At 54.6% G+C, this 13996-nt stretch overlaps 1 protein-coding gene across 1 annotated transcript in view; it reads right to left on the reverse strand.

Moving 5' to 3' along the window:
• DCAF12 (DDB1 and CUL4 associated factor 12) overlaps nucleotides 1-554 on the reverse strand; it is a 38221-nt gene extending 37667 nt beyond the window's left edge. The window contains exon 1 of the mRNA XM_030568065.1: nucleotides 310-554. Within this exon, the coding sequence (XP_030423925.1) occupies nucleotides 310-390 (81 nt within the window). The 5' untranslated portion in view covers nucleotides 391-554. The remainder of the gene's footprint in view (nucleotides 1-309) is intronic.
• Nucleotides 555-13996: the final 13442 nt, after the last annotated feature.

The following is a 13996-nucleotide window of genomic DNA, read 5'->3' on the forward strand; positions in this document are numbered from 1 at the left end:
CGTTACCTGCTCGCCCCCGCCGGCCGCGCCCCCTCCCCCCGTTACCTGCTCGCCCCCCCGGCCGCGCCCCCTCCCCCCGTTACCTGCTCGCCCCCCCGGCCGCGCCCCCTCCCCCCGTTACCTGCTCCCCCCCCCGGCCGCGCCCCTCTCCCCGTTACCTTCTCCCCCCCCCCCGGCCGCGCCCCCTCCCCCCGTTACCTGCTCCCCCCCCGGCCGCGCCCCCTCCCCCCGTTACCTGCTCCCCCCCCCGGCCGCGCCCCCTCCCCCCGTTACCTGCTCGACCCCCGGCCGCGCCCCTCCCCCCGTTACCTGCTCCCCCCGGAGCCCTCCGGGCGCCGCCGCAGTGGCAGCCGCCGCTTTCCGCTTCCTGCTAACTGTTTTCCTGGCCATAGTAGGCGGGGGAGACACCGAGGCCTCGGCCCGGGCCCCACATGGAGCAGGAGGGGGAGGCGGCCGCCAGGGGACGGGGCATATAAGTGCGGGGGAGCTGGGCCCGGTCACTCTCACAGCCCGCAGGCCCAGCCGGCCGGGCTTCACGGCATTTTACGCCCCAACGACAGGTTTACGGCAGAGCTCCCGTCGCGCGGTTTCCTAGCAACCGCGGAGGATGGGCAGTGCGGAGATGGGCGCCCGATGCGCAGCGCCCCGCCCCGCCCTGCGTGGTTGCTAGGAGAACGGGGCGGACGTGAACGACTCAGCCCACCTCAGGCCCCGTCCCGCCTCAGAGGGCTGGTGTTCGGCCTGCAAGGACCACAGGGAACGCACCGCGGGGCGTGATCTGCCCCTCGGCCTGACCCCCCCGCCCTCGCCCTGTCTGCCCCTGCACGGGATCTGCCTCTACTGTCTCCTCTGCCCCTGGCTGTGACCCTGGTCTTCTGTCCCAGGGTGATCCCCCGTCTGCTCCTCCGTCACACCCCCCCCATCTTCTCCCCTCCTGCCCATCTACCTCAGCATGACCCACATGTCTTCACCATTCCTGGGTGATCCCCCGTCTGCTCCTCTGTCTCTGTGTCACCCCCCCCATCTTCTCCCCTCCTGCCCATCTACCTCTCAGCATGACCCACATGTCGTCACCATTCCTGGGTGATCCCCCGTCTGCTCCTCTGTCTCTGTGTCACCCCCCCCATCTTCTCCCCTCCTGCCCATCTACCTCTCAGCATGACCCACATGTCGTCACCATTCCTGGGTGATCCCCCGTCTGCTCCTCTGTCTCTGTGTCACACCCCCCCCATCTTCTCCCCTCCTGCCCATCTACCTCTCAGCATGACCCACATGTCTTCACCATTCCTGGGTGATCCCCCGTCTGCTCCTCTGTCTCTGTCACACCCCCCCCATCTTCTCCCCTCCTGCCCATCTACCTCAGCATGACCCACATGTCTTCACCATTCCTGGGTGATCCCCCGTCTGCTCCTCCGTCACACCCCCCCCATCTTCTCCCCTCCTGCCCATCTACCTCTCAGCATGACCCACATGTCGTCTCCATTCCTGGGTGATCCCCCGTCTGCTCCTCTGTCTCTGTGTCACCCCCCCCCATCTTCTCCCCTCCTGCCCATCTACCTCTCAGCATGACCCACATGTCACCATTCCTGGGTGATCCCCCGTCTGCTCCTCCGTCACACCCCCCCCATCTTCTCCCCTCCTGCCCATCTACCTCTCAGCATGACCCACATGTCTTCACCATTCCTGGGTGATCCCCCGTCTGCTCCTCTGTCTCTGTGTCACCCCCCCCATCTTCTCCCCTCCTGCCCATCTACCTCTCAGCATGACCCACATGTCGTCACCATTCCTGGGTGATCCCCCGTCTGCTCCTCTGTCTCTGTGTCACCCCCCCCCCATCTTCTCCCCTCCTGCCCATCTACCTCTCAGCATGACCCACATGTCTTCACCATTCCTGGGTGATCCCCCGTCTGCTCCTCTGTCTCTGTCACACCCCCCCCATCTTCTCCCCTCCTGCCCATCTACCTCAGCATGACCCACATGTCTTCACCATTCCTGGGTGATCCCCCGTCTGCTCCTCCGTCACACCCCCCCATCTTCTCCCCTCCTGCCCATCTACCTCTCAGCATGACCCACATGTCGTCTCCATTCCTGGGTGATCCCCCGTCTGCTCCTCTGTCTCTGTGTCACCCCCCCCATCTTCTCCCCTCCTGCCCATCTACCTCTCAGCATGACCCACATGTCACCATTCCTGGGTGATCCCCCGTCTGCTCCTCCGTCACACCCCCCCATCTTCTCCCCTCCTGCCCATCTACCTCTCAGCATGACCCACATGTCGTCACCATTCCTGGGTGATCCCCCGTCTGCTCCTCTGTCTCTGTGTCACCCCCCCCATCTTCTCCCCTCCTGCCCATCTACCTCTCAGCATGACCCACATGTCGTCACCATTCCTGGGTGATCCCCCGTCTGCTCCTCTGTCTCTGTGTCACCCCCCCCCATCTTCTCCCCTCCTGCCCATCTACCTCTCAGCATGACCCACATGTCGTCACCATTCCTGGGTGATCCCCCGTCTGCTCCTCTGTCTCTGTGTCACACCCCCCCCATCTTCTCCCCTCCTGCCCATCTACCTCTCAGCATGACCCACATGTCTTCACCATTCCTGGGTGATCCCCCGTCTGCTCCTCTGTCTCTGTCACACCCCCCCCATCTTCTCCCCTCCTGCCCATCTACCTCAGCATGACCCACATGTCTTCACCATTCCTGGGTGATCCCCCGTCTGCTCCTCCGTCACACCCCCCCATCTTCTCCCCTCCTGCCCATCTACCTCTCAGCATGACCCACATGTCGTCTCCATTCCTGGGTGATCCCCCGTCTGCTCCTCTGTCTCTGTGTCACCCCCCCCCATCTTCTCCCCTCCTGCCCATCTACCTCTCAGCATGACCCACATGTCACCATTCCTGGGTGATCCCCCGTCTGCTCCTCCGTCACACCCCCCCCCATCTTCTCCCCTCCTGCCCATCTACCTCTCAGCATGACCCACATGTCGTCACCATTCCTGGGTGATCCCCCGTCTGCTCCTCTGTCTCTGTGTCACCCCCCCCATCTTCTCCCCTCCTGCCCATCTACCTCTCAGCATGACCCACATGTCGTCACCATTCCTGGGTGATCCCCCGTCTGCTCCTCTGTCTCTGTGTCACCCCCCCCATCTTCTCCCCTCCTGCCCATCTACCTCTCAGCATGACCCACATGTCGTCACCATTCCTGGGTGATCCCCCGTCTGCTCCTCTGTCTCTGTGTCACCCCCCCCATCTTCTCCCCTCCTGCCCATCTACCTCTCAGCATGACCCACATGTCGTCACCATTCCTGGGTGATCCCCCGTCTGCTCCTCTGTCTCTGTGTCACACCCCCCCCATCTTCTCCCCTCCTGCCCATCTACCTCTCAGCATGACCCACATGTCTTCACCATTCCTGGGTGATCCCCCGTCTGCTCCTCCGTCACACCCCCCCCATCTTCTCCCCTCCTGCCCATCTACCTCTCAGCATGACCCACATGTCGTCACCATTCCTGGGTGATCCCCCGTCTGCTCCTCTGTCTCTGTGTCACCCCCCCCCATCTTCTCCCCTCCTGCCCATCTACCTCTCAGCATGACCCACATGTCACCATTCCTGGGTGATCCCCCGTCTGCTCCTCCGTCACACCCCCCCCATCTTCTCCCCTCCTGCCCATCTACCTCTCAGCATGACCCACATGTCGTCACCATTCCTGGGTGATCCCCCGTCTGCTCCTCTGTCTCTGTGTCACCCCCCCCATCTTCTCCCCTCCTGCCCATCTACCTCTCAGCATGACCCACATGTCGTCACCATTCCTGGGTGATCCCCCGTCTGCTCCTCTGTCTCTGTGTCACCCCCCCCATCTTCTCCCCTCCTGCCCATCTACCTCTCAGCATGACCCACACGTCTTCACCATTCCTGGGTGATCCCCCGTCTGCTCCTCTGTCTCTGTGTCACCCCCCCCATCTTCTCCCCTCCTGCCCATCTACCTCTCAGCATGACCCACACGTCTTCACCATTCCTGGGTGATCCCCCGTCTGCTCCTCTGTCTCTGTCACACACCCCCCCCCATCTTCTCCCCTCCTGCCCATCTACCTCTCAGCATGACCCACATGTCGTCACCATTCCTGGGTGATCCCCCGTCTGCTCCTCTGTCTCTGTGTCACACCCCCCCCATCTTCTCCCCTCCTGCCCATCTACCTCTCAGCATGACCCACGTGTCGTCACCATTCCTGGGTGATCCCCCGTCTGCTCCTCTGTCTCTGTCACACACACACACCCCCATCTTCTCCCCTCCTGCCCATCTACCTCTCAGCATGACCCACATGTCGTCACCATTCCTGGGTGATCCCCCGTCTGCTCCTCTGTCTCTGTGTCACCCCCCCCATCTTCTCCCCTCCTGCCCATCTACCTCTCAGCATGACCCACACGTCTTCACCATTCCTGGGTGATCCCCCGTCTGCTCCTCTGTCTCTGTGTCACACACCCCCCATCTTCTCCCCTCCTGCCCATCTACCTCTCAGCATGACCCACATGTCACCATTCCTGGGTGATCCCCCTTCTGCCCATCCACCCCTTGGTGTGACCCCCCCATGCGATCCCCAATCTGCCCCTCAGTGTGACCTCCGGTCTCCCCCACCAGGGTGATCCGCCCCTTCTGTCTATCTACCCCTCAGTGTGAAGCTCTGTCATCCCTCCCAGGATGATTCCCCCCCTTCTGCCCCTTGGCGTGACCCCCTCATCTCCCCCCCCAGATTCCCCCCATTTGCCCATCTACCTCTCAGCATGATTCCCCCTGTCCTCACCCCCCCAGGGTTATCCCCCTTTCTACCTCATCTACTTCTCGTTGTGATCCCTTTCTGCCTTGTCTGCACCCAGCATGACCTCCCCGTCTGTCTCCCAGGTGTGACCTCTTTTGCTCCATCTGTCCCTCAATATCACTCCCCCATCTGCCTCCATTTCCTCCCCAGTGCAACCCTCCCATTTATCTCCAGCATGATCCTCCCATCTGACCCCAATTTATGCTCCACTCTGATTCTCCCATCTCACCCTGGAGTCCTATCAAAAGGAGAGGGAGATGCACCAGGACATAATGGGTCATCTCAGGTGGCAAACCCAAATGCTGCAGACCCAGATTGACCTACAAGTCCAAACAGCCCAGACTTCCGATTCTTTGCAATCCTTAGAGAACTCCATATTAGCAGCTCCCTACACCTCCCAACATACTACATAGCATCATGGGCCACCTTCTTTCTCCTACCACTTCCCTCCAGGTCTGAGGGACCACCAGGACAACTACAGCTTCACATAAACCAATAGGGATTCTCACAGGTCAGAGTATGGGTAGCTATGAGAGACTACATTTGTGCACTGAAATGGGTAGAAATGGACAGCTCCGGCTGGCCCAGGGCTCTGGCCAGCCCAGGGCTCCTCTGGGCAGGTTGGAGGGAGGGAGGGGCTCAGGGCTCTGCCTGGCCCGGGGCTTCTCTGGCCATGGGGGTGGGGGGTTGGACACAGGGTTCCTCTGGGGGAGGTGGGGTCTCGGGGCTTTGGCCAAGGAGGGGCACAGGGGGTCTCAGGACTCTAGCTGCAGAGGGGAGGAGGAGGTCTTGGGGCTCTGTCCACGGAGGGGAGCAAGGGGTCTCGGGGCTCTGGCTGCAGGGGAGGGGCATGCTGGTGCAAGGGGTAGAACCAGGGGATAGCCTCCCCAAAGGGGGGCTTCACCCACTGTCCATGACCAGCACAACTCCTGATGGTAAAACAACTCCGAACTGCTGTTCCAGCTCTGGAAAAGAATCTATCTCCAGAGTGGCCAGACAGTAGCCAAATGAGATAAAAAGGCTAAAAGAGCTTATGAACACTTTTACAACCATGGTCACTCAGAGAACTGCCAGGTCTAGAAACTGGTGACTGTGTTCGTGTTAAATTGGATGGAGAAAAAGGATCCACAACTCCAGTTGTCATAAAGAAAAGGAATTCAGCATCCAGGTCATACATGATCGGGATTGACAGTGGAGAGTTCAACAGAAACCACTGACATCTATAGGTTTTTTTCCCTCAGAAAGAACAATCAGCAGAGCAAACTCTGCAAATGCAGATGGAGAACAAGAATAATAATGATTCCAAACCAACACAGCCAATTGTTGCAACTAATGAACAGCCAGATGACCAAGTAGTTACATGTTTGGGTTGTGTAACTTGAAAACCAATATAGTTCAGAGACACTTAACAGACTGATACGTACTGAACTTTCAAAGACAATATGATAGTTATAAATATTGTAAATGGTAGGAATGTAGAACTTAAAAGGGGAGATGTCCAGCCAATAGGTGGCACTATATGCAAAATATCTTATTTAAATGAACCTCAGCCAAACCTGGTGGAAATTTGAGGATTGACAAACACATCTGGTGTGTATAAACAAGCTGTGTAGCCAGTCCATATATAGTACATAAGTACAGAACAATAACCATGTTTGACACATATCCCATGCCAAAGGTTGACAAATTGTTGGCGTGATTAGGGTCTGGAAAGTATATCTCAACTTTAGATCTGACCAAGTGCTACTTGGTAGATCCCTTAACAAAGGGATCTGGAGAAACAATGGTCTTGACAACACCTTTTGGCCTGTACCATTTCAAGACCATGCCCTTCAGCCTTTGTGGGGCCCTGGCCACCTTCCAGTGACTGATGGACACAGTCCTGTGACCACACAGTCAGTATGCAGCAGCCTACATACACAATATAGTCTTTTACAGTTGTGAGTGGGAAAAACACTTCAAGCATATATTGACAGTCTTATGGCCCTTGAGGAAGCCATCCTTATTGCAAACCTGGCCAAGTGCCATTTGGGGTTTCCTTAGGGTGACCAGATGTCCCAATTACCCCCCACCTCCATGCCAATTTTTTGCACTTTCTATCTGGTCACCCTAAGTTTCCTGAGGTAATGTACTTGGGATATACTATCAGAAACAGAAAACTTAGACCTCTGATTGGGAAGGTCCAGGTCTTGAATGATGACCTTATTCTGCCGACCAAGAAACAAGATAGGTAATTTTTGGGTTGCCAATTTTGGTTGGACGTATTCCTTGAGGTTTCATCACATGACATAATCTTTAATTAAAGATTAATCTTTAATTACTGGAGACTCCAGGACAATCCTGGAGGGTTGCAATCCCAACTATAGATTATTCATATCCAGCTTCCCATGAGAGTAGCACTCTAGCTTCAATAGGGTCACCTGGTCCAAGGTCTCTGACAAAGCCTTTGGGACCTTGAAAGACTTTTTAAGCAAAGAACCAGCCCTCTTCCACCCTGATGTCACATGACAGTTCATACTCCACACACATGCTTCCGATGTGGGGGTAGTGGCAGTGTTGTCCCAAGACTTTGATGGGAGGAAAGCATCTAGTACCCTATATCAATCAGCAGAAGCCATTTCTATGAGGGAGGGCCTACTTGACTAAAGAGAAAGAGACCTGGGCAGTAAAGTGAGTCATAGAAGCGTTATGATATTATTACCTACTGTGAAACCCCTTCCTCTTATAACTGATCATGCACCCCTCCACTAGCTAAATACCAGGAAAGACACCAACCCCTGGATTATGAGATGGTATTTGGCCATGCAAACCTTATGCCATCCAGATGGCCCACAGACCAGGGAACAAATATCGGAACACAGGACACAGCAAAGCCTGGACTCAGACACTCCAACACTGGTCTTAAGGATGTGTGTGTGTATGATGGCACGGACAAACCCCACACTGGAGAGACGGGCTCAGAAACATCTTTAAGTTTGGAAAGCCCTGCCCTAGCAGGGCTGCTGGCATGTTCCAGTTGGAGGAAGGATTTAAAAGGGTGTTTCTTCAGCACAGCTGTGAGGCAGGTAGAGAGAGACAGACCTGCATTCACAGCTGTAGAGGGACTAGGCCAGGAGGGTATCTCCTGCAGGAGGACTGCAGCATGAAGCCAGGATTCCTAGCCTGCAGAGAACCTTGGGCTGGGTTTCCAAGGACAGCCGCCAGCCATAATGCACCCTGAGGAAGGACAGAGTGGTACAAAGAGAACCTGGAAAGTGTTAGCTGGATTGCCGGTAGTAGACACCTTCCTTACGGTGTTCAAGAGGGCCCCTGGGTTGGCACCCCATGGAGTGGGAAGGCCTAGGTTCCTCTACCCGTACTGCTAGGTGGGTCTCCTGCCCCAGAGAGAAACCGCTAGGCAGGAATTCACCTACTCAGACTGCCCCAAACAGTTTATAATCTAAATTATCCAAGTGTCTGCCCAGCCAGTCCCAGTTCTCCCCCTATACCTTAGCTCCTTGTCAGACAAGTCTCCTGCATCCATCCATCCCATCCCCAACTGATTCCTAGTTCCAGTCTCCTTGACCTGTCAGTCACAGACTCCCTCCTTCCCCTGAGTTCCTTGACCAACCTGTGTTCCCCCACAGCCTACTGACTCCTCTGCCCCACACAAGTTCCCAGTCCGAGTCTCCCCCCGCTCCCCCCTTGCAGCTCCTTTTTCCAGTCTCCTTGCCCTGCCCATCCCAACCTTCCCTCCTCCCTGGCTCCTAGTCCCAGCCTCTCCTCCCCTGACCTCCCAGTCCAGTCTCTTTGCCCAGCCAGTCTCAGTCACAGTTTATTTTCCCCACATTCCCAGTCTCACAAGACTCCTTGTCCCAATCTACTCCTTTCCCATTGCCCTGTCCAGCTTGTACCCTCTGTGTATTTGAATCATGTCTTCCTTCTCCATACTGCCTTGGTGTCAAGAGAGTGGTCACAGTGGCAGCACAGGAGAGACAGGCTCCCTGCTTCCAGTTCCCATGGCCAGCTCAACCCTTGTCGGGAGCAACTGGCAGCAACCATTAGAGGGAGAGTCCTGCTTTGCCCTTGTAATCCTGGGCTGGAGATAGCATGCTCAGCTACCATGCTACGTCACTTTGTGGGGATGGTGCACTTGGTGTCTGTTCACACACAGGAGCTGTGAGAAGCTCAAGAATGATCACTGAGGACAAAAGCTTCAGAGATTTTAGTTGCTAAAATAAATCTCTATGATTTTTTCAGAGGCTTATAATTTGGGTGGCTTTTCATTGGGCAGGCAAAAGTTACATCCCTGACACAAGAGGCCAACCTCCTGACAAATTTCAAGTCCATAGTTCAAAACAAGGGGGCACTAGAACTTTTTAACATGGCCATGACAATGTACTGTTCTCTAGCCTCATTCTCAGAAATGGCTGGGCATTTCCAAAAAGGTGCAGCCTGAGGTGCACACCCAGCATGGAAAAATTCAGCCTGAGTGGTTAAAGTTTGGCATGTTATAAGAAATGGAACAAGATCCTATAATGGAAAGTATTGGACAACCTTTATAATAGGTGGGTTCACAGACCCATCATTAATAAAGTGTTAGATTATCAAGTGTCAGCTCTCTAATTGTAAAAAACAAACCTATTTTCCTAGTGTATCTATAGCCCAAGACAGGGTTAAAGCACCTTTCTTCTGTTCAATTTTCATGGTGTTAAGCTCTTTTGTAACTATTTCAGGGTTGTCTTTTCCTCAAGGAGCATATTAGATGTAAGTTTGTTGCCTTTCTGCCCATAAGCCTCTGAATTGGTGATCCTATTTAAAAATTGTCTGGTGTGTTAAATCCACTAAGGTTTTTATAAAATCCATTTCTTTGCTGTTCCTGCAGACTTTTCTGCTAATCCATTTAGCTCTGTACAGTAAACACTGGGTGGAGTAAGGGCTTGAACTCATAGACTTTAAGGTCAGAAGGGACCATTATGAACATCTAGTCTGACCTCCTGCACAATGCAGGCCACAGAATCTCACCCACACACTCCTGTAACAAACCCCTGACCTATGTCTGAGTTATTGAAGTCCTCAAACTGTGGTTTGAGCAATGTAAGTTACACTGACCCAAGCACTGGCGTGGACAGTGCTATGTCAGCAGGAGAGCGAAGAGTCATGGTGGAGAATCGATCAGCTGAACAGGAGCTACCAGAGTGATGTTGTAGCCAAAAGAGTTTACACAGTCCTTGGATGCATCAGCAGGGAAATCTCGAGTAGGAGCAGAGAGTTTATTTTACCTCCATATTTAGCACTGGTGCAACTGCTGCTGGAATCCTGGGTCCAGGTCTGGTGCCCATAATTCCAGAAGGATATTGATAAATTGGAGAGGGGTCAGAGAAGAGCCACGAGAATGATCAAAGGATTGGAAACCTGCCTTAGAGTGAGAGACTCACAGAGCTGAATCTATTTAGCTTGACAAAGAGAAGGTTAAAAGTACCAGACTATAAGTACCGACATGGGGAACAGAAACTGGATTACAGAGGGCTCTCCAATCTAGCAGACAAAGAGAGAACAAGACCCAGGGGCTGGAAACTGAACCTAGACACATTCAGACTGGAAATAAGGACGATGTTTTTAACAGGGAGGGTTGTTAGTGTCAACGTTAGAATCAGGACTCACAATTTGTCAGACCGCTCTGTTTTATTAGCGCAGCTCTCCACCAATAACACCCAGATAATGTGAGTGGCCATGCAAGACCCAAACAGTCTTATTTATACAGATAAAAGAGCGGGAATTAGACAAAGGGACAAAGAAAGCAAAACAGTAAAATTCACCTGGGGCACAGCATGCATATCGTACTTCCCTATTAACTCTTATCAATCTGAGGGTACATCTACACTACGGGATTATTCCGATTTTACATAAACCGGTTTTATAAAACAGATTGTATAAAGTCGAGTGCACGCGGTCACACTAAGCACATTAATTTGGCGGTGTGCGTCCATGGTCAGAGGCTAGCGTCTATTTCCGGAACGTTGCACTGTGGGTAGCTATTCCGTAGCTATCCCATAGTTCCCGCAGTCTCCCCCACCCCTTAGAATTCTGGGTTGGGAGCCCAGTGGCAGATGAGGCAAAAATCATTGTCGCAGGTGGTTCTGGGTAAATGTCATCAGTCATTCCTTCCGCTGGGAAAGCAACGGCAGACAATCATTTCACGCCCTTTTCCCCTGGATTGCCCTGGCAGACGCCATAGCACGGCAACCATGGAGCCCGTTCAGCTTTTTTTTTTTTTTTTTTTACAGTCACCGTATGTGTACTGGATGCCGCGGACAGAGGTGATACTCCAGCACTACACAGCAGCATTCATTTGTTTTGCATGATAGCAGAGACAGTTATCAGTTGTTCTGTACCGTAGGCTGCCGGTGTAAACTGGCAATGAAATGACGGTTATCTGTCCTTCTGTACTGTCTGCTGCTATCATGGGTGCCCCGGCTGAGATCGGCTGGGGGCGCAAAGGCAAAACTGGGAATGACTCCCTGAGTCACTCCCTCCTTTATGGTTTCTAAAAATAGAGTCAGTCCTGCCTAGAATATGGGGCAAGTGTACTAGAGAACCAGTGTATCAGAGAGCACAGCTGCTCCGTGTCAGATCCTGCAGAAATGATAAACTACATGCCATTCACGGGGGGGTGCCCCTGCAACAACCCCACCCGTTGCTTCCCTCTTCCCCCAGCCTTCCTGGGCTACCGTGGCAGTGTCCCCCCCATTTATGTCATGAAGTTATAAAGAATGCAAGAATAAGAAACAGTGACTTGTTAGTGAGATAAAATGAGGGGGAGGCAGCCTCCCGGTGCTATGACAGTCCAGGCAGGACATTAAGCGGTGTAGGGGAGAGGAGCCCAGCATGCCGCTGCTATGGTAGTCCAGGCAGGGCTGGTGCAACCATTTAGGTGGACGAGGCGGTTGCCTAGAGCACCAAGATTTGGGGGCGCCAAAAAGTGGCGCCTCCAAATTTTTTTTTAAATGGTTGAGCAGCTGCTGCTGCTGGGACAGAAAGGGAGTCTGAGCTGCAGGTGGCAGCAGCCACCGGCAGCCCAGGGGGTCCCCTGGGTCAGGGCACTGCTGCGGCAGCCGGCAGCCCAGAGCCCCCCCTAGGTCAGGGCGGCACCATGGCAGCCGGCAGCCCAGGGGGTCCCCTAGGTTAGGGCGCCACCGCGGCAGCCAGCAGCCCAGGGGCTCCCATGGGTCAGCGGGCAGCTGGCAGCCCAGGGCCCCCCTGAGTCAGGGCGCCGCCACAGCAGCCCGCAGCCCAGGGCCTCCCCCGGGTCAGGGCGCCACCGTGGTAGCCCAGAGGTTCAGGCTGCCCGCGGCGCACTGACCCAGGGGAATCCCTGGGCTGCAGGCAGAGGCTCAGAATCCCTCTCCCTCCCAGAGCAGGGGCTCCAGCCTATGCCATTTTTCTCGTTGCTGGCGGGGGCACCGGCAGCTGGGCAGAGCTGCGCAGCTCTGCTTAGGGCATGTAGCAGGAGCCCTGCGAGGGCAGCCCAATACCAGGGCTTCTGGAGGAAAGCGGGGGCTGCCCCCTGGCTCAGCCTCCACGTCAGCCCCAGTGAGGGGCATGGAGAAGAAAAGAGCCTCAGCCATGGTCTGGTGGAGTGAAGGAAGAAAGAGGACCCCAATGCTCATGCGTTGGGCAAGGTAAGCAAGTGCTTCCCCACAGCTTGGCCTCAAGTGCCTATGCTCCTGCCCCCTTGGTCCTTGGCTGGTCCCTGCTGCTGCTCCCCTTGTGCCTGGACAGCTGGAGAGAACAGCAGCCTGCAGAGCTGAGCTGCCCCAGTGCCCCCAGGCACCCCCCTGACCCCATCCCCCCCACAGCCCTGACCCCCAGCTCCGAGCCCAGTCCCTCTGAGCTGGAAACCCCCTCACCCCATCCCCCCCACAGCCCTGACCCCCAGCTTCGAGCCCAGTCTCTCTGAGCTGGAAATTCCCTGACCCCATCCTCCCCACAGCCCTGACCCCCAGCTGACAGATAGTGTCCCTAACACAGTTATTGCTCTTCGCATCCTCTTGACTCTCCCAGTTTCTGTGGCCAGTGGTGAGCGAAGCTTCTCCAAGCTCAAGTTGATAAAAACATACATGTGAACATCAATGTTGCAACAAAGACTTGTTGGGCTATCTACCTTCTCAATAGAACATGACATTGCTCACAGCATTGACTTGGAGGAACTTGTTTCTAAATTTGCTAAACTTAAAGCGCAGAAACATAAATTCTAAATTATAACATGTTACTCTGTGACCGTGTATTGTGTATAATGTATGTGATATTTTTGGGGGGGTAGGGGGCTGCAAGATGGAAGTTTCGCCTAGGGCACAAAATATCCTTGCACCGGCCCTGAGTCCAGGCAGGACAGAATCTTTTCTTTACACAGGAAAGGGAGGGGGCTGATGGAGCTCAGCCCCCAGTTGCTATGATGAGGACGGTTACCAGCCGTTCTGTCCCATCTACTGGGAATGACCAGGAATCATTCCTATTTTTACCCAGGCGCCCCTGAGGCCAGCCAGGGGTATTCAGCAATCAAGCATGTACCGTCTGCCACCAGGGAGGGGAGAGGAGCGGATACTGCTCTTCACTGCTGCAGCATCGCGTCTACCAGCAGCATTCGGTAGATGTAGGGTGACATTGAAAGAAGAAACGATTTCTTTCCCTTTTCTTTCACGTGGGGGGTGGGGAGTAAATTGACGATCTATTCCCTGAACCACGCCGGACAATGTGTTTGAACCTACAGGCACTGGAAGCTCAGCCAAGAATGCAAATACTTTTCGGAGACTGCTGGGGACTGTGGGATAGCTGGAGTCCTCAGTACCCCTTCCCTCCCTCCATGAGCGTCCATTTGAGTCTCTGGCTTCCCGTTACGCTTGTCACGCAGCACTGTGTAGCCTGTAGATTTTTTTTTTTCAAACACTTTGGCATTTCGTCTTCTGTAACGGAGCTCTGATAGAACAGATTTGTTCCCCCATACAGCGATCAGATCCAGTATCTCCCGTACGGTCCATGCTGGAGCTCTTTTTGGATTTGGGACTGCGTTGCCACCCGTGCTGATCAGAGCTCCATGCTGGGCAAACAGGAAATGAAAATCAAAATTTCACGGGGCTTTTCCTGTTTATGTGGCCACTGCATCCAAGTTGAGATTGCTGTCCAGAGCGGTCACAGTGGTGCACTGTGG

Source organism: Gopherus evgoodei, chromosome 6, assembly GCF_007399415.2.
Source record: "Gopherus evgoodei ecotype Sinaloan lineage chromosome 6, rGopEvg1_v1.p, whole genome shotgun sequence".
In the NCBI taxonomy this organism is placed as follows: Eukaryota; Metazoa; Chordata; order Testudines; family Testudinidae; genus Gopherus; species Gopherus evgoodei.